The sequence below is a fragment of the Populus alba genome, chromosome 12 (genome assembly GCF_005239225.2).
Source record: "Populus alba chromosome 12, ASM523922v2, whole genome shotgun sequence".
NCBI lineage: Eukaryota > Viridiplantae > Streptophyta > Magnoliopsida > Malpighiales > Salicaceae > Populus > Populus alba.
In genome coordinates, this window is record NC_133295.1 from 13,311,207 (window position 1) to 13,328,962 (window position 17,756).

A 17,756-nucleotide genomic window follows, 5' to 3' on the forward strand; every position below is an offset into this window, starting at 1 on the left:
ATATCGAGGAAACAAAATTTCCTTATGAGGGCAGCTTTGATGTGGACTATCAATGATTTTCCAGCTTATGGAATGCTTTTTGGTTGGAGCACGCATGGGAAACTCGCATGTCTATATTGCATGGAAAACAACAAGGCATTCATGCTAACAAACGGAGGTAAAGCTTCTTTTTTTGACAGCCATCGTCGCTTCTTGCTATTTAATCACAGGTACAGAAAGAACAGAAAATATTTTTTTGTTGGCAGAGTTGAAAAAGATGTTACATCCCCGCGTCTTTCTGGTGAAGAATTGCATGATGTTGTATCAGAGTACGGTGACATTGTGTTTGGCCTTCAATCAGGTAAGTAAAAGTTTCCTGGTTTTGGTTTGACCCATAATTGAGTAAAGCGAAGTATCTTTTGGGAACTTCCTTATTGGAAGACCAATCTGCTCCGCCATAACCTTGACGTCATGCACATCAAAAAGAACATGTTTGAGAACATTTTTAACACCGTCATGGATGTGAAGGGGAAGACAAAGGACAACGTCAAGGCTAGATTGGATATAACTTTATACTGTAACCGTAAAAATATGGAGTTGGTTTATGATAAGTCACGGGTCGCAAAACCAAGGGCAAGCTTCGTGTTAGAGAAAAACGCACAATTGCTAGTCTATAAATGGCTTAAGAGTCTGCGTTTTCCGGATGGATATTCATCAAACATATCAAGGCTGGTTAATATAGAGGACTGCAGATTATATGGAATGAAGAGTCATGACTGCCACGTGTTTATGCAAACACTCATCCCATTAGCTTTTCGTGATTTGTTTCCAAAGGGAATATGGGATGCACTAACGGAGATCAGTCATTTCTTCAGAGATATATGCTCCAACAAGTTGAATGTTGAGCACATTAAGAGGCTTCAAACGAATATCGTCGAGACACTATGCAAACTTTAGATGATATTCCCTCCATCATTTTTTGACTCAATAGAGCATCTCCCTATACATCTACCGTTCAAGGCAAAAGCTGGAGGACCGGTCCAGTATAGATGGATGTACCCATTCGAACGGTTAGATATTACAGTTGTAATGTAATTCATATATAAAAGTATTTTGTATGTTTTTATTAATTGAAAATACTTGATTAATTCAATGTAGATACTTGTTTAATCTCAAGAAAAAGGTTAAGAACAAGGCGCATGTTGAGGCTTCGATATGTGAGGCCTATATTGTTGAGGAGATCTCAACATTTATCTCGTACAATTTCGAACCTCATCTAAGAACGAGAATTAATCGCGTTCCACGGCATGATGATGGCAGTGAAGTGCCTTCCAATAGGAACTTGTCAATATTCTCCAATACTGGACGACCCACACCTAAAAATGACGTAAGAGAAAGATATTTTTCAGAAATAGAGTTCAAACAAGCACACAACTATGTTCTATTTAACTGTGATGAGCTAAGATCTTTTATTCAGTAAGTTTATATATGTGTAATACTAATTAAAATTTGTTAGTAATATACTGTTAATTATATATTGTAATATCATACACTCATTATCACTTGCAGGCAACATTGAAAATATTTGCTCTCCAATAACTCACAGCTGACCGAATCCCAGATCTTTCAATTACAAGATGAACAATTTGCCACGTGGTTCAGAACACATGTAAGCACTATCACAAACTCATTCTTACTTGTAAAATTACTATACGTATGCATGTCATTTCAAGATTCTCGTTCATTTATTGTTTATTGATGTACATTACATACAAGGTTTATCAAATGGGAAGGAGTGTGCCTAAGTCATTGTCTTCACTAAGCCTGGGGCCTGAAAGAGAAGTTAAGTGCTATAACGGGTATTTTGTCAATGGATATGTTTTCCATACTTAAAAATATGGGCAAGAAAGAAAGACATACAACAGCGGTGTTTGTGTTAAGGGATCCACTAGTAGTGAGTTAGAAGTTGACTACTATGGTAGATTAGAAGAGATCGTCAAACTACAATATCATAGCGAGCATAATAGAGTGTTTTTATTCAAATGTTATTGGTATGACACGACTGACAGAGGAATCAGAGTTGATCTGCACTATGGTCTGGTCAAAATCAACTCAAAAGCCAGACTCCGCAACATAAACGATGTCTTTGTTTTCGCAAAGCAATGCCAACAAGTTTATTACACATACACCCCTTCATTTAGAAAGGATCGATCAAGAGTGGATTGGTTGTCCATTTTAAAAACAAAACCCCGAGGTCGTGTCAAGGTTGTTCAGGATGAGAACGAAGACACAAGTGTGTGAGATGAAGTCTTTCAAGTTAGTGAGTTGGTTGAACCATATGGAGTTGCTCCTTCGATTGAATTGGAAGAAAATTCAAATTTTCATGTTTTAGATGATAGTCTTGTTGATGTTGACGTAGAGGAGTTGAATGTTGTTTTGAGCTCTAGCGAACAAGCAAATGTCGATGAAGCAGATCATATCCATATTGAAGATTGCGATAAAGGTGATGACTATTCAATTGATGACGAAGAAGAAGAAAATTCTGACTAACTATCAAAATGAAGCCCTATGTAAAACCCTTTTTTTCATGTAATTTAGATTATGGATGATATATTTTGTAACACGAAATATTTATTGTTTAAGCACTGTTGTTATTGTTTTGTGTGATGGATAGTTTATCAGTTAAGTTTTTGCATGAAGGTAAATAGGCAATTTAAATGAAATATATTGTTCAATTAATTTGTTGTTAATAAATTTTTTTCATTATAGGCTATGTCTCTTGGACGTGAGCCGAGCCCGATGGAGCTGTTTGTGGAGATGCACGTGCGGAGTCAAGACCGCTAAAAGGGGGCACAACAGTTCGTTGACAGTCGTGCTCAACATTTCGTGGTATGTTTGTTCAACCATTTTATTTTGTAAGTTATTTTGTTTATTGAAATGAATATGATGATTACTTTTTATTTTATTTTATTTTCAGGAGACCTATAATAATCGGTTGAGGGAGAAATACGGGGACGATCCTTTGACCCATCTGGAATTCGATCCGGATTTGTGGATGGAGGTTAGATCGTCAGGTGGACCCGATAAAAATCGGGTTTACAAGCTCTCCAACACTATGGCCGACAACTTGCGATTGGCCTGTAGTGCTTTAACCATTGAGAGCTCCCAATCAATATCGAGCTCCCAATCTAAGGAGTTTGTGACCTTGCAGCAACACACGGCTTAGCTCACCGAAAAATACGACCACCTATCATTGGAGTATGCATAACTCAAAGCGTCTCATGCACAACAAAGAGCGGAGTCTGCACAACAAAAAGCGGCTTATGAACAGCTTCACAAAATAATCATGAACATGACATCACAGAGTGGAACATGTGCGCCTAATCCTTTTTGGCCGTATAACTACCAGCCTCCTCCTCCAGCTCCATCTTTATATTAATTTGTAATAAACATTATTTACCTTTAAAATTTCATTTAATATTTTTTTGAAACACATTTATTTTGTAATGAATATTATTTAACTTTGATTTTTTTGTTTTTGATGTTTAATATAAATTTTATTTGCATAATTTGTTTTTATTACCATTAATTTATATAATTTTATATTATGTATTCTAAATAATTTTTAAAAAACAAATTTAGAAAATACTATTACAAAGGGTTTTACCAACGGAATGAATCCGTCGGCATTTGACAGTAGCTGCCACAATCACCGACCGATTTACCGACAGAATTAATTCATCGGCATTTGACAGTAACTACCACAATTACCGATGAATTTACAGACGGATATATTCGGTCGGTATTTCAAACACTCACCGATAAATTTACCGACGGTAAGTGGCCGTCGGTAAATCACGATATCACCGACGGAATAAAATTCATCGGTATATTTCAAGCGGGAAAAATTTTTTTGTTGGCATGCAAATTCCATCTGTAAAACCATCGGCAAATGGTTTTTTGTGTTTCCAACCAATATAGCAACTGAATGTGGAATCACAGACAAAAGGAAAGCCGATGGATGTATTCCGTCGGTAAATAATTTACCGACGAACTCCTAATCACACACCGATGGAATATTTCCGTCGGTAAAACTGTGAAATCTTGTAGTGCCCTACCTCCCTTTGCAAATGGCCCTCTCTCTATTTTTCCTCCATAGATTCTACTGCTGCCGCCGACTTCTCTCTCTCTATCAGTGGTGCAGCACAGCCGGCAAGTCATCCCCAAGTTGTTGTCGGCTGGCCTCCACTTGCAGAGCATGTCTCTGATTCTTCTTCACAAGTCAAACACCCACTAAGTTGTTTCGTTGAAACTTACGAACACCAATTATCTCTATTGGCGAATGCAGATGAAGTCATATCTCCTTGGTCAAGGTGTTTTTCACTTTGTTGATGGCTCAGTGTCGTGTCCTCCATCTCATATTTTGACAGTTCTACTGGTTCTGCCTCTCCCATCAGCCCTTCTTTTCTTCGTTGGAAGCAACATGATCAACTTATTTTGAGTGCTTTACTCTCCTCTCTCTCTCTGCGGATGTGTTACATCTCCTGGTAGATTGTTCTACCTCGCATTGTGTTTGGCGCACTCTTGAGAAAGCGGTTGCCCGTCTCTCTAATTCTCACATCATGCAACTTCATGGCTCCTTTCAAGACCTTCAGCAAGGTGACTCATCGGTTAGTATATACATGCAGTAAGCAAAATCGTTATTTGATGAATTGGCCACTGTTGGTCGCCCAATGTCTCTTGAAAACTTCAATCTCTATGTGCTTCGTGGCCTTTGTGGCGAGTTCAAAGACTTGGTCATGAGTCTCATAACCAAGTTAGAACCGCTGTCATATGCTGATCTTCACAACCACCTTCTTACCCATGAATTTCTACACAAGAACTCCTTCCATTCCATGGTCGCCGCTCCCTCTCTGTTGTCTTCTTCTTCTCTACCGCAACAGCCACCACTGCTGTCAACACCATAGTTTTCTGTTCACCATGCTATGTCTCATCACAGCCCCAACTTCAGCTGTAACAGGGGTCGCTCTAAAGGTAATTGACGTCCCAACAACAACTGTTACGCTCCCCAGAATAAGGGCCAATCTGTTGCAGATAGGCGGGCATACCACTGGCAGTAGACCAGGTAGGTAGTGGTCTGGACAACAACATGTACGCTGCCAATTATGCTCTAGTTTCAGTCACATCGCTCTCCATTGTTCCCAGTTTTGCAGCAGCCCTCTGCTCACCTTGTTGTTTGGAATGTCTCTGCTACAACTTGGTTCCCTGACACCAGCGCAAATCAACACGTCACACATGATCTTGAAGCTCTGACCGATTCTGCAACCTATCTTGGTAATGATTATTTGCATGTTCGTGACGGTAAGAGCCTTGACATATCCCATATTTAACATATTACATTACATTCTCCAAAATGCTTGTTTATATTATTTTAATGTTCTCCATGTGCCTCACATTACCAAACCGTTGTTATTTGTTAAAAAAATTATACCGTGATAATCATGTTTATTTTGAATTTCACGCTTCTACGTTTTATGTGAAGGATCTCGTCACCAAGGAAGTTCTCCTTTTCAGTCAGAGTCATGATGGTCTTTATGTCCTCTCCGAGTCTTTTGCCACGTTAGTTCCTTAAGCTTTTTGGTCTCCTTGCATCTCTGCGACTGCCGACCTGTGGCATCATCATTTGGGTCATCCAACCCCTTGCATTTTCAATTTGTTAGTTTCTGGCAATAAAATCGTATGTACTTCTAGATGTTCTCTTACCTAGTGTCAAGCTTGCCCTTTAGGCAAGTCGTCTCGTTTGTCATTGCGACCTACGAGTCACAAAAATTCTGCCTCACTTGATTTAATTTTTAGTAATATTTAGGGTCCTGCTCTTATGTTTTCTTCTGATGGCTTCCACTATTTTGTTATTTTTGTCGATGTGCATACCAAACATATATGGTATTATCCGCTTGTTGTGAAATCTGATGTCTTTTCCACTTTTCACCGTTTTCAAACACTTGTTGAGCGTCAGTTTTCACTTAAAATTAAATCTGTCTAAACTGATTGGGGTGGTGAATATCGTAAATTAAATAAATATTTTCAGACTATTGGTATTCATCATCGGTTAATTTTCCCTCATACTCATGAACAAAACGGCACTGTTGAACATCGTCATCGATATAATGGGTGTTTGTTTACGCGGTAGCTTCTGCTTTTAAAGCTAACCGCGTAGACTAAATGTTTGGTTATACAAGAAAAGCAGTTTTTTAATTGGTGGGCTCCATAATTTTTTCCACCAAACCGAGGTTTTACAAAAGCAGCTGGGAGCTGCTTCTCTTTATTTACCTGGGCACTGTTTATAACAGTGCCCATGCCAGGTGATGCCATTCACCTTAACACTGTTCACTCAAAGAGTGAACAGCTCCAAGGTGAATTTAATTCACCTGCAATGCGAGAAGGTGAAAAGAAGCATTCACCTGGCACTGTTCATTTGAACAGTGCCAGGTCAATTTTTTTTCACTATTCACATGAGCAGAATTCATTATACCGCGTCCGACCCGGTAAAAAAAAATTTAATTTTTTAAAAATTATGTGTTACTTCAAAAACTAATGTTTAATATTATTTAATAACACTACATAAATTAAAAGAACATCGCATGATGACGTAGCATTTATGGAATTTGATCGCAATTCTAATTTTGTTTCTGATGATATTTTACCTGATTTTATTGCACGCTCAAAAAACCATGGAACCTATAGTCCTTATCGGATGAATTTTGTACGTAATAGAATTATAAATAGTTTAATGGAATAATAAATAATATTTTTATATAAAGTATTATTTATTTTATGATGTAATAGGAGTAATTAATTCTACAATATTTAAATTTAAAATCATCAATATTAATATATATTTTTTTAAAATTATTTTATAACTTCAATTTCAAAAGCATTCTTAACCAAACACATTAAACTACTTTTTCTTCAACCTCAATTTCAACCACAGTTTTAACCAAACACCTATTTTTTCAAACCAACCTCAACTAAAAGTACTTTTTATAAAACAACTTTTTTCAAACCACAACCACAACCACAACAGCTACCGCAATACCAAACACACTCATATTGTCGAAACTGGCCTAACCCTTTTAGGCCAATGTAATGCCCCATTGCGATTTTGGAACTATGCTTTTGAATCATCGGTATATCTTATTAATCGCATGCCTACTCTTTTTCTCCAAAATACATCTTCGTTTGAGTGTTTGTTTCGTCGCACTCCTGATTATAACTTCCTACGTACTTTTGGGTGTCTTTGTTTCCCCTTTTTGCATCCATATCATGCTCATAAATTAGATTTCTGCTCTTCTCCTTGTGTGTTTTTAGGCTATAGCTCATCCCATCTTGGTTATCGTTGTCTTGATTTACAATCTCATCGTATTTGTGTCTCCCGTCATGTTCATTTTCATGAAAATATCTTTCCTTTTGTGAAGTATGAACAAGTAACATCCTCACCAGTACCTCCCACCCAACCTACCTATCTTCCATCATTGAACCCTCCTCCATATTTTCAGCCTACTACTTACCAAACCGGCCCCAACCACAACCTAATTTTACCCTCTGTCGCACCCCAACAGACTGCCCCTTTGCCCATAGCTTCTGTCACCCCTTCATCACCATCCCACACCGCCATACTGTCACCATATGCTTGTATTTCCAATGATCATTATGCAGGAATAGGTTCTCCATCACCGGATGCGCATGTTCTCAGGTCTACTGCAGCAGAGCAGCCTGGTTCTACAACAGCTCATCCTAGTTCTGCCGCAGCCTCACCAGTGTTTGCAGTGCCGACCAGTCCCTCCACTGCTTCTCCAGCTGTTCTGCAGCTCTGTGTAGACCTCTCCTCATATCCTCTTCAGCACCTTCCAGGTACAAGTCACACTTCTCCATGCCTAGCTGCTCGTTAACATCCTATGGTCCTTCGTCCAAGACAGCCCAAGATAGCGCTGTCCACCGCCACTACTACAACCTCTGTTGTCTCCTTCTCCTCCCTCCCATTAGCCACTTGTTTTTAATGATGCTAACAGATATGAGGCAAATATGAGGTGTGGCATAGAGCGCGTGAGGAGATTCAAACCTTACGCGCAAACAAAACTTGGACCTTAGTGCCGTTTCACCCCTCCATGAATGTTGTTGGTAGTCGGTGGGTGTACAAGATTAAACGCAGATCTGATGGTAGCATCGAGAGGTTGATTACTCAGCAAGAAGGTATTGATTACTCTAAAACCTTTACTCCTGTCATCAAACAGGCAACCGTCAAATTAGTCTTCTCCATTGCCATTTCGTGTGGTTGGAAAATTCATCAGCTTGACATCCATAATGCGTTCCTCAATGGTGTTCTTGACGAGGAGGTCTACATGAAACAACCTCTAGGTTTTGTTGATTCAGCTCCCCTCTCATGTGTGTCGATTGCATAAATCTCTATATGGTTTAAAACAGGCTCCGCGGGCTTGGTACACTCGTCTGAATAATTTCCTGTTATCTATTGGATTTCGTGCCTCTAAGGTGGATACCTCATTGTTTATATTTGTTATCTTTTGGTCTATGTTGATGATATTATACTTATGGATAGTAACTCTCTTCTATTCCAACGCCTCATTCAGCTACTGAGCTCAGAATTTAAGCTTCGCGACTTAGGTTCTATTCATTATTTTTTGGGTATTGAGGTTCAGTCCACTAGTATGGGTCTTTTGCTTCGCCAGCATAAATATACACTTGACATGCTCACTCGGGCTGGTATGTTATCTTGCAAACCTGTTGATACTCCTATCTCTACATCCAAAGCTACCATTCTGCTTGATCCATTGTTTTCTAATGCTACTCGCTTTCGTCAAATTGTGGGTGCTCTTTAGTATCTCACTTTTACGAGCTCAGATATTTGCTTTGTTGTTAACAGAGTCTGTCAGTTTATGCATGCTCCTACAGATTCTCATTGGTCTGCCGTGAAACGCATCTTGCGTTATCTTCGGGGTACGACATCACATGGCTTACATATTACTCATAGTTCTTCTTTTTCCTTACATGGTTTTACAGAAGCAGATTGGGCAGGCAATGTTGAGGATAGAAAATCTACGGGTGGTTACCTTGTATTCTTTGGTCAGACGCCGATTTCGTGGAAATCCGGTAAGCAATGCACAATTGCTCGCTCTTCTACTGAAGCTTAGTACAAAGCCTTAGCCGATGGCACTGATGAGGTTATCTGGCTTCAGTACTTATTAACAGATCTCCAGATTCCGTCTGCTTCTGCTCCTATCATCTGGTGTGACAACCTTGGTGCCACTTATTTGTCTGTGAATCCTGTTTTTCATGCTCGTACAAAACATGTTGAGGTCGATTATCATTTTGTCCGAGATAGAGTTGCAAAGAAGGAGATTCATATTCGTTTTATTTCCTCTTAGGATCAACTTGTAGATGTCTTCACTAAGCCACTTCCTACTTCTTCGTTTACTACTTTTCGTTTCAAGCTTCGGGTTGATCCTCCACCCTCAGCTTGAGAGGGCATTTTATAGAATGTACTTATATAGGAAATATTGTAGATATACTCTTGTGTGGTAACCTCCACCATTGCTATTGTATATTGCCCTACACATATATATAGAAAGGGTTGGCTAACCATTAGGTTAAACCTCCTAATTATTCTCAACTGTACGTAATAACACCATGGGGAAAAATATGACTCCACGCTAATCAATTTGGTTGATAAATTCATAAGAAAAAAAAAAAAGTTGGTCTCTATATTCAACTCTTAATTATTTTGAAATAGTATGCAATGGAATTTTTATCTTTTTAATGTCTCTATCTTAATTATTCCACAATTTATCCTTCCACGGGAATTTGGAGGTCTAATCATATCCAAAGAAATGAATGGCCACGAACTAAAGTCTTCGAATTATTGCTTGGTTGCGGGAAGTTCTCTTTGTGGCCTCCGCTTACAAAGTCAAGTCAAAATAATACAAAAGTATATAAAAAAAAAAGTCAACCCAAAAATATATATATATATTTTTCAAAAGCATAAACAAACATGTTTTAATAGAAAAATTTAACCCACCTAAAATTAAAAAAAAAATTATTATCAAACTTTTGTACAATATAAAAAAAAGTCACATCAATTTATTTTCTCTTTAACGTATGGAAAGAATTAAATAAGAGAAAAAAAAATAAAAAATGATAAAAATAAAATTGAAAATATTTAAAAAAAAAAAGACTCAGTTAAGTCTGGTTGCGGAGCTAGAGCCAATGTCCTTGAGTCTGACTTCAAAATAATATAAAATTATAAAAAAAATATTAATTTGAAGTAAAGAAAAAATAAAATAAAATTTAAATTTTTGATAAAGTATTTTTGAAACCAAAAAAAAAAAACATATTTTAATAAGAAAATTCAAGTTAACCTCAAATAAAAAAAATTATTATCAGTGAACTTTTATACAATATAAAAAATACCATCAATTTATTTTATTTTAACCATATAAAAAACATTAAATTAAAAAAAATAAAAAAATAAAAAATAAATCTAATAATGTTGAATCTAACCACGAAGCCAGACCCTTCAGATCTGTTAACAGCAGGACCCGCCCTAATAAATCCTATTAACAGCAATACCCAAGACTGTTAAATTCTTGTGACAGCCGGCTGGCAGAAAAGAAATCAATGCCCCAAACCAAGTCTTCGGATCATTTCTTGGTTGCTCTTTCAATGATTAAGACTTAGGAAATTGCATGAAAAGTTCCCCCCGATGAAGGGGAAGACCTCCTTGTGGTCTCTGCTCACAAAGTCAAGCTCGTCTACATCTCGGGTCCATCCTGAATGCGATGCAGACGAGCCCAAACAGGGAAGAAATAAATGGAAAACAAAAATCTATTGAGTCTTCCTTTGAAGTTTCTAGATCAATAGAAAACAACACAGCCAATTAATTAGAGGAAAGGTTGAGAAAAAAAAAATGTGATAAACAGTCAAGCTATCTTTAATGTCTGTGCCCCATCACGTAGAAAACAATGACAATATTGTTTAAACCGTTGACCGTTGAAGTCACCAATCAAAATTACCGCGGTAAAGGAATATATAGTGAAAGATAGCTTTTGTTTGGTGACGTCTTCAATTATTCGAGAGTGTCGTATATTGCACCGCCACCTTATTTCTGTTTGAACTATCAGCTCCGCTGCTCCGTTGAACTTTTGTACATGAGGTTTATCACGGAATTATCTCAGTAAAATACAATGAGAGTGATAAGACTGGGATTCGTAACTATTTAATCGTTTGATACCAAATTATCTCAGACTCTTCATCCAAAACCAAATAAATTGTTTATATTACTCTAACAAAGCTTATATACTTGCATAATAAAATTAAACAACTATCTTTATAATTAGAAAATTTAAGTTATTAGATGAAATTTAAAAAAATAATAACATATCAAAAATAAATCATATCAGATTAGTATAAAATATTAAACAACTCACTTAATGTTTTGAAAAATACTCTCAATTGAATGTTAGGCTACAACAAGATACTTAAATCTCAATTTGAAAATAATTGGTGTATTCGAATAGAGTATAAGAATTAAAAAAAATCACTACAAGTCTATGGAGTTCGACAGAGTCCTTCTAAGTCAATTTATATATAAATTTAGTGTCTTTTCCAAATTGGCAACCGTGTCTTTTCTCTTTGGTTCTTTCTGGGTAGATTCTGCCCAAGACTTGGTTTATTAATCTTCACAATATTAAAATCCGTTTAGCTAGTTGTTCTTGGGTCAAGGATATAAAGAAACCTCTTGTTTGGTTTTGTATCTTCAAGAAGCTTGGGCTGCCTTGACAGGCCTGTGCGTTTTTTTCCATTGGGTTATGAGATGTTTTGGTCTGGGCCCATTTATTTTCCTTGGATAAGGCTTATATGGGTTCTAGCAAATGGGCTGACATTATCATATTATGGGATTGGGTCTGAATAAAAAATTATCCACAAGTTCAAAATATGGAAAAAAGCAATCTGCAATTCTGCATTACCAATATGCATGCTTGAATATAACCTCTTACCATGTGCGTACCTTCCAAAGATGGATCAGGGACTTTTCTGTTCATAAGAGTTATGCTTTTATTACCAAGATACAAAGAAAGTTGGAGATTAATTATTTACCGAAAATATCATATTAAAAGTTTCCTCTTTCCGGTGACGGTAGTGACATCCTCCTTCTACCTCCATTGATTATTACTCTACAATACCGAATTCGATTCTACGATGAGAGATTTTTACCATTAATGTTGATTACCATTTTTAGAAACTGATGATATTTCTACTAGTACGGCTTATCAAATTACAAACAAACTTCTTTCATCAGATTCCCCATAACATGTTGCATGGATCGTTGGACACACAATTAATATTAACTGTCCAAGTGTCGATTTATCATTATTACTGTTGTCACAGCCCCATCACTCTCATGAAAGTCGCAACCCCTGCATTTAACACTGCAGCGGGCCCCGCCACCACAGCCCCAGCTGCAGCAGCAGCAGCAACTGCAGCAGCAATAGCAGCAGCAGCAGCAGCAGCAACTGCAGCAGCAACAGCAGCAGGAATAGCAGCAGCAAGAGAGCAGCAGCAGCATACCTTCGAGTTCTCCTGCGACCATCCTGAAGGAAACACCAAGTATTACATTTCGAGTGATGCATAAATTTCTATTCATAAAAAACTTCAATCGGCTTAAAGTATTTTCTTGGTTTCAGTGCTTAAGTTTAGAAGTATAGGAACTTCAATTGGTATATAAATTGAAGATGGCATATGATAAACCGAGAATGTTCTAACAAATTGAGTTTAAAGTTTTTGTTTTTAGTAAAAAATACATTCAAACAGATATTGTGAATGCAATCAAATTACCAAATGAACATGTAATGTGATAGCAAAGAGTATGTTTGGCAGTGTGATAGCGGTTACTTTTCAAATAACTTTTCGTGTTGAAATGCATGTCAATAATATTTTTTTATTTTTTAAAAATTATTTTTGATATCAGCACATCAAAACGATCCAAAACATATAAACAATATTAAATTTTAATGAAAAAAAAATTTGAATTTTTTGGAAACAAGGTTTGTACCGCGTTTCCGAACGGTGTTTAAAATATACCTGGCGGGATCTAGCTCCGGTCATCATAGGCTTTATCTTTTCTGTGAAATTCATCCACAATGATTTGCAGTCCTCTGGTTTAAGTAGAGTGGTAGCTTTTGGAGAAACCTGCTCATATTTGATTATTATGTGAAACCAGTTTGGCACAGAGACGTGTAAAAAGAAATGCATTACATTTGCATACCATTAAGCAGGCATAAATATAACTTAAACACACATTCACCAACTGTTACCTCTTCCCATGTGTCTGAGGCAAGGGGGTCCAGTTTAGCTCCCATGAACGTATTTGGCAAAGATGGATCAGGAACAGTTCTATCCATAAGAGAGGAATAAAGTTCCATCTCAATCTGATCAGGCATTTCATTGAAGCGCATGGCCGCCATGATTGATAGTATTCTCAAAGACTATAACAAAATAATTGGGAGACATTCAGAGGCAACTCAAAGTTTATCCATTTAAGCATCCCAGCGGCCATTAATTATACAAAATCTAGGCAATGTTACCTCTGAGAGCGCGTTCCTTTCAACTTCATCAAGGTTTTTTTCCTCAGTCCAATTATACCATGACATTGAGTTTTCATAATCACCGAGGACCTGTGAAAACCTAGAATACGCCCCAAATTTTTAATAAAAAACAAAATTGAAAAAGAAGACAGCAACAATGAAGTAATGTACCTATACTTCATGCGCCTCAGAACTCTCCCTGCATCTGCTGCTTCTCTTGCTTTCATCTTCAATAAATTTCTGGCATGCTCCCTCAAATGTTGCGATTTAGTGTCGATTTCAGAACTGTTCAAATTGAAACTAATAGCAGCATCTGAAAACTCTGATACAGCAGCCTCAGTGTTGCCCTCAAAAAGATTTCTTATTGATGCCCATGTATCTCTTTCACCAGATTCCAATAACGATTCTACTCTTTTGGCAAGCGCATGCGTTATTTGTTTCTAAGCAGGAGTGACATAACAAGATTTGATAATTTGATTAAGTAGAGTGACATACATAGAACCAAGAACGCTACCTGGATTGTGATATCAGTGAAGGAAATACCTCGTACTTTGCCATCATTTCTGACAACATATCACAAATAAGTTTTTCGCGGAATTTTGAAGCATTCCACTCACTCTGTTGAATGGCAGCATCTGAAAGAGCACAATATTGAAGGTAACTTGCCAAATCTAGGAAAATGAGTTAGTAGATGAAAGATGCCAAAAGAGCACATATGAACACAATTTCAATCATGTAAGGATGAGCTATAATAGCAACATCTTAAAAAGTTGTAGTCACTGTGTTACATTTTGTCCACTAAGTTACTTTTTTATTCTGTTTATCTCAGCCAATCGCTTTGTTCAATGAAAGTATCCATTAAACTACCATTAATCTTCTTGATGCAGCCGGGTTTTACAAACCGAAGGTTCTGAGCATTCAAGTAAGGACTTGACACTATTAAATGGGGATCTAATATAAGCGCTATGTAGCTGGTCTAACATATATTTTTATAGACCAATGAAATAAGTTTAGACACGAGGAGGTCTAGTCATGCTAGACTAGGTTAGTATTTTAAAATTGAGATAAAAAAAGATTCAACTATTGAATCGAGTTTAAATTTTGCTAAGTGATTATATAGACAGTTTTCCTACAGAAAGCTACTCCATCGCTTATTGAACCGTTGAATCTTTCAGAATTAAGCCTATAAGTTATTATTTGGGATAATTTTGATTTTTTCCTAGGATTTTCTAGATTTATCATTATTATTTCGGATTTTGTTTTAATTTCCTTAATGTTTTTAGAAATTAGGTTGTTTCCTGGTAGATATAGGTTTTCCTAGCCTATATAAAGGACATGTAAATTTATTGAGAAAGCAGCCACTTTTCAAAGAATAAAATTGTGAATTTAGGATTTACTTCTGCAATCTTTTCGCTTATTAAAATTTCTGCGTTTTTCTGTGCTGTTGGTGTTCTGTTAGCTTCTGCCGACATCACTTTTAGAGTGAAAATTGTAACAGCTTGAGATTTGCACAAGTACAAAATGCAAGCGGTCACCTAAGAAGAGGAGGTTGAGGAACACATCCTGAGAATGTTGACCTTCATTGATTCTAGTGATAGAGGGGATACAAGATTTTATATCGTCCATGAGAGAATAAAACTAATTCTGGGCTCTTTTGGGAGTTTGATAACTCATGCTTATCAGTTAGATATGAAGTTTTTTCTTCAGGTGGTTTAAACTATCTCTGCAGTCATATTACTTGCCCATTGAGTGCCCCTAGTTTCCATTACAGGAGAAGTATAAAATTTCACAATTCATCAAACAGAAATACAAGAGCATGCCGAGCATCCTGTATCTAAGAAATTTAATCAGACCATCGAGAAAAATGAAATATTGACAGTCAAATGTGTTGAAGGTAAAAATACTTGATAACAATAGCATCCAGAGTGTACATCAACGTTATAAATAAGAAAGGAATATAATGATAAAACAATTGAAAGAGGAGTTGCTTTAGAATATTATGAAGTCCGAAAAGAATCCTTTAGTTTTATGCATATAAGATAACTGTATTGGATTTTTTAAAAAGCAAATAAAAAATAATATGTTCAGTGTTTGGAGTCTAAATACCTTCACATCCTTTATCAAACTCGACAATGCAAGATTGGGAACAGAGATGAATAGCATCAACATTCTGTGACTGTTCCAGGCTAGTTTTAAACCTTTCAAGTGTGTTCGAACACAAATGCATCAACATTGTATCATAGGAATCGCGTACCTCCTGCATAATATATTGGCACATTTGAGTTGATCAGTATAAGAAACATAAAAAAAGAAAAACACCCGCGCAAAAAAAAAAAAATCTCTCATGACAGCTTCTTTTCTCCTGCATTGTGTGGAATCTTTGGCTTCATCGGAATGATGTCATCTTTAATGGCGCTGCTCCAAACCTTCAAAGCTGTTTTTTCTTTGTCCTCCTAAGTTTCTCATTATGGCTGAGGCTTGATACCAAATCTTCGGACTTCGCTGGCGAGAATGTTCATAACAGCTGTGATGCCAACGGTTCTGAAGAAAGGAGGAGCTGAATTCGATTGCATTTTCCTTTTGCCCCCATATTTTTCCTTCCCCTGTTTCAAAACCTCAAAAGCGTGTTTGCTTTCTTGCTTTCTTTTTTTCTTTCCTTTTCAGCTAGAACTTCTGTAAGCTAAGCTAGGCTATTATCTTTGGTAAGCTTGAGTTGGAGAATTAGGTTCAGGGTTTGAAATATATGCAGAATTGGAATTCATTTGTTACCAGCGTGTCTAGAAGAATTCGGAGGTAATATCAAAGCTGAGACTAGTGCCTAGAGAGAAGAAGGAAATAGAGAGTAAGAGAGAGAAACCATAGGCACCAGGCTTTCAAAGTAACATAACTCTCAATTTTATCTTGTAATTCAACTCTAAGACAGGAATATGCTGCTGTTCTGTCCCTTCATGCAAAAGCCAATGATTTTGAATTCCAATTATTTGGTAAGCATATGCAAAGCTACAAATCATTCCAGTCATCAATTCTAGAAAACACGCAGCAGCACAATCTAGAAGAGCTCAGGACAAAAGTTTTGAGGATTGACAAACTGCTTTCTTAGTGGAAAAGCTGCTCTTTCTCCTCTTGGAATTTATAGTGAGGCAAAGCAGTGATCTCCACCTTTATATTAATAATTAGAAGCATATTAAGTTCATGGAACTTAAACAAAAAGGCAACATATGATAAATATCTTCGAAGAGAGCAGTCTTTAAATATTCAAGTGGAGTCTACACAGAAAATCAGAAAAGGGACAGAGATTCAGCGTTGAGGATGCATTCAAAGAATGGAGCATTCAAGTGCAATCTTCTCTCAAGAAACTTATGGGCACAACAAGTCCATACCTTTGAGTGATCACGAAGAACAAACAGTAGTGTTTTTTTGCAGGGCTTGAATAAACGCTTCATGACCTGAATACAAGAAATAATAGATTATCACATATCAGAATCAAATTATGTTGGGTGAAATACTCAATATTACACGCTGGGCTAAATGAATGCAGCTAAACAGTTTTGATAAAATGGGGTAAGTTTGCTGTGAATATTACTCTTGAAGTGTCTTCCTTCCTGTCTTTGTGTTTCTGGGCTGCGGAGGAATCTTACACGCCTATTAAAGTGGCAGGGACATAGGATCCTATTAAAGTATGTCTTCATGAGTCAACTTCTACTCGAAGAAGTTGCTTGCTTTTTCGCTTTTGAGTTTTGAACCCCCCACTAAAGTATATTGAATGGAGATTAATTATTTTTGTGTTCTAAAATTATTTTGGAAAAGATTTTAATTTTTTTATTTTAAATTAATTATTTTAAACATAGATTTTTTAAAAAAAGGAAAAACAACTATTCACGTAACAGAACAGTCAGAACAAAATTGGAATGTGCATATAAATAAAGAAATAGCAATAACTGTTTTCTGAAATTTTAATTCCTGAAATTAGAATCAATAGGAATCTTACGGCGCACCTACTATTTTTTATATGAATATCATCCTTTCAAGTTGTATTATTATTATTATTATTATATGAAATAGCAATAAGTGTGTGTGTGTCTCAACATGTATTTAGCATAAAAAAATAAAATAAAATTTGAT

General features: G+C 36.6%; 2 protein-coding genes across 4 annotated transcripts; one reads left to right on the forward strand and one right to left on the reverse strand.

Annotated features, from left to right (window-relative positions):
- Positions 1-4,959: 4,959 nt before the first annotated feature.
- LOC140954326 (uncharacterized) lies at positions 4,960-9,185 on the forward strand. The gene is made up of 7 exons (XM_073403525.1): positions 4,960-5,104; positions 5,185-5,340; positions 6,330-6,422; positions 7,696-7,890; positions 8,056-8,372; positions 8,625-8,757; positions 9,055-9,185. The coding sequence occupies exons 1-7, from the start codon at positions 4,960-4,962 to the stop codon at positions 9,183-9,185; spliced, it is 1,170 nt and encodes a 389-aa protein (XP_073259626.1).
- A 3,186-nt stretch (positions 9,186-12,371) lies between these two features.
- Positions 12,372-17,295, reverse strand: LOC118031193 (protein ROOT HAIR DEFECTIVE 3 homolog 2). 3 transcript variants are annotated; one of them, XM_035035542.2, is made up of 9 exons: positions 17,218-17,295; positions 17,015-17,080; positions 15,741-15,891; positions 14,178-14,269; positions 13,806-14,074; positions 13,635-13,734; positions 13,365-13,535; positions 13,132-13,239; positions 12,372-12,641 (listed from the first exon to the last, which is right to left on the reverse strand). In XM_035035542.2, the coding sequence occupies exons 2-9, from the start codon at positions 17,075-17,077 to the stop codon at positions 12,474-12,476; spliced, it is 1,122 nt and encodes a 373-aa protein (XP_034891433.1). In that variant the 5' UTR covers positions 17,078-17,080; positions 17,218-17,295; the 3' UTR covers positions 12,372-12,473. The 3 variants fall into 3 exon arrangements, with proteins under 3 accessions (XP_034891433.1, XP_034891435.1, XP_034891434.1); XM_035035544.2 differs by having other exon boundaries at positions 15,741-16,452; positions 17,218-17,292; XM_035035543.2 differs by lacking the exon at positions 17,218-17,295 and having other exon boundaries at positions 15,741-16,793; positions 17,015-17,079.
- Positions 17,296-17,756: the final 461 nt, after the last annotated feature.

What these genes read in the sequence shown, in the direction of transcription:
- LOC140954326 (XM_073403525.1), top strand. Translation starts at nt 4,960, where the DNA reads ATGCTATGTCTCATCACAGCCCCAACTTCAGCTGTAACAGGGGTCGCT. An exon ending in TACCACTGGCAGTAGACCAG is followed by an intron (nt 5,105 to 5,184) that starts GTAGGTAGTGGT and finishes CATTGTTCCCAG; the next exon opens with TTTTGCAGCAGCCCTCTGCT. An exon ending in ATGGTGTTCTTGACGAGGAG is followed by an intron (nt 8,373 to 8,624) that starts GTCTACATGAAA and finishes CGCCTCATTCAG; the next exon opens with CTACTGAGCTCAGAATTTAA.
- LOC118031193 (XM_035035542.2), bottom strand. Translation starts at nt 17,077, where the DNA reads ATGAAGCGTTTATTCAAGCCCTGCAAAAAAACACTACTGTTTGTTCTT. An exon ending in AAATGATGGCAAAGTACGAG is followed by an intron (nt 14,075 to 14,177) that starts GTATTTCCTTCA and finishes ACTCCTGCTTAG; the next exon opens with AAACAAATAACGCATGCGCT. An exon ending in CTGAGGCGCATGAAGTATAG is followed by an intron (nt 13,735 to 13,805) that starts GTACATTACTTC and finishes GGCGTATTCTAG; the next exon opens with GTTTTCACAGGTCCTCGGTG.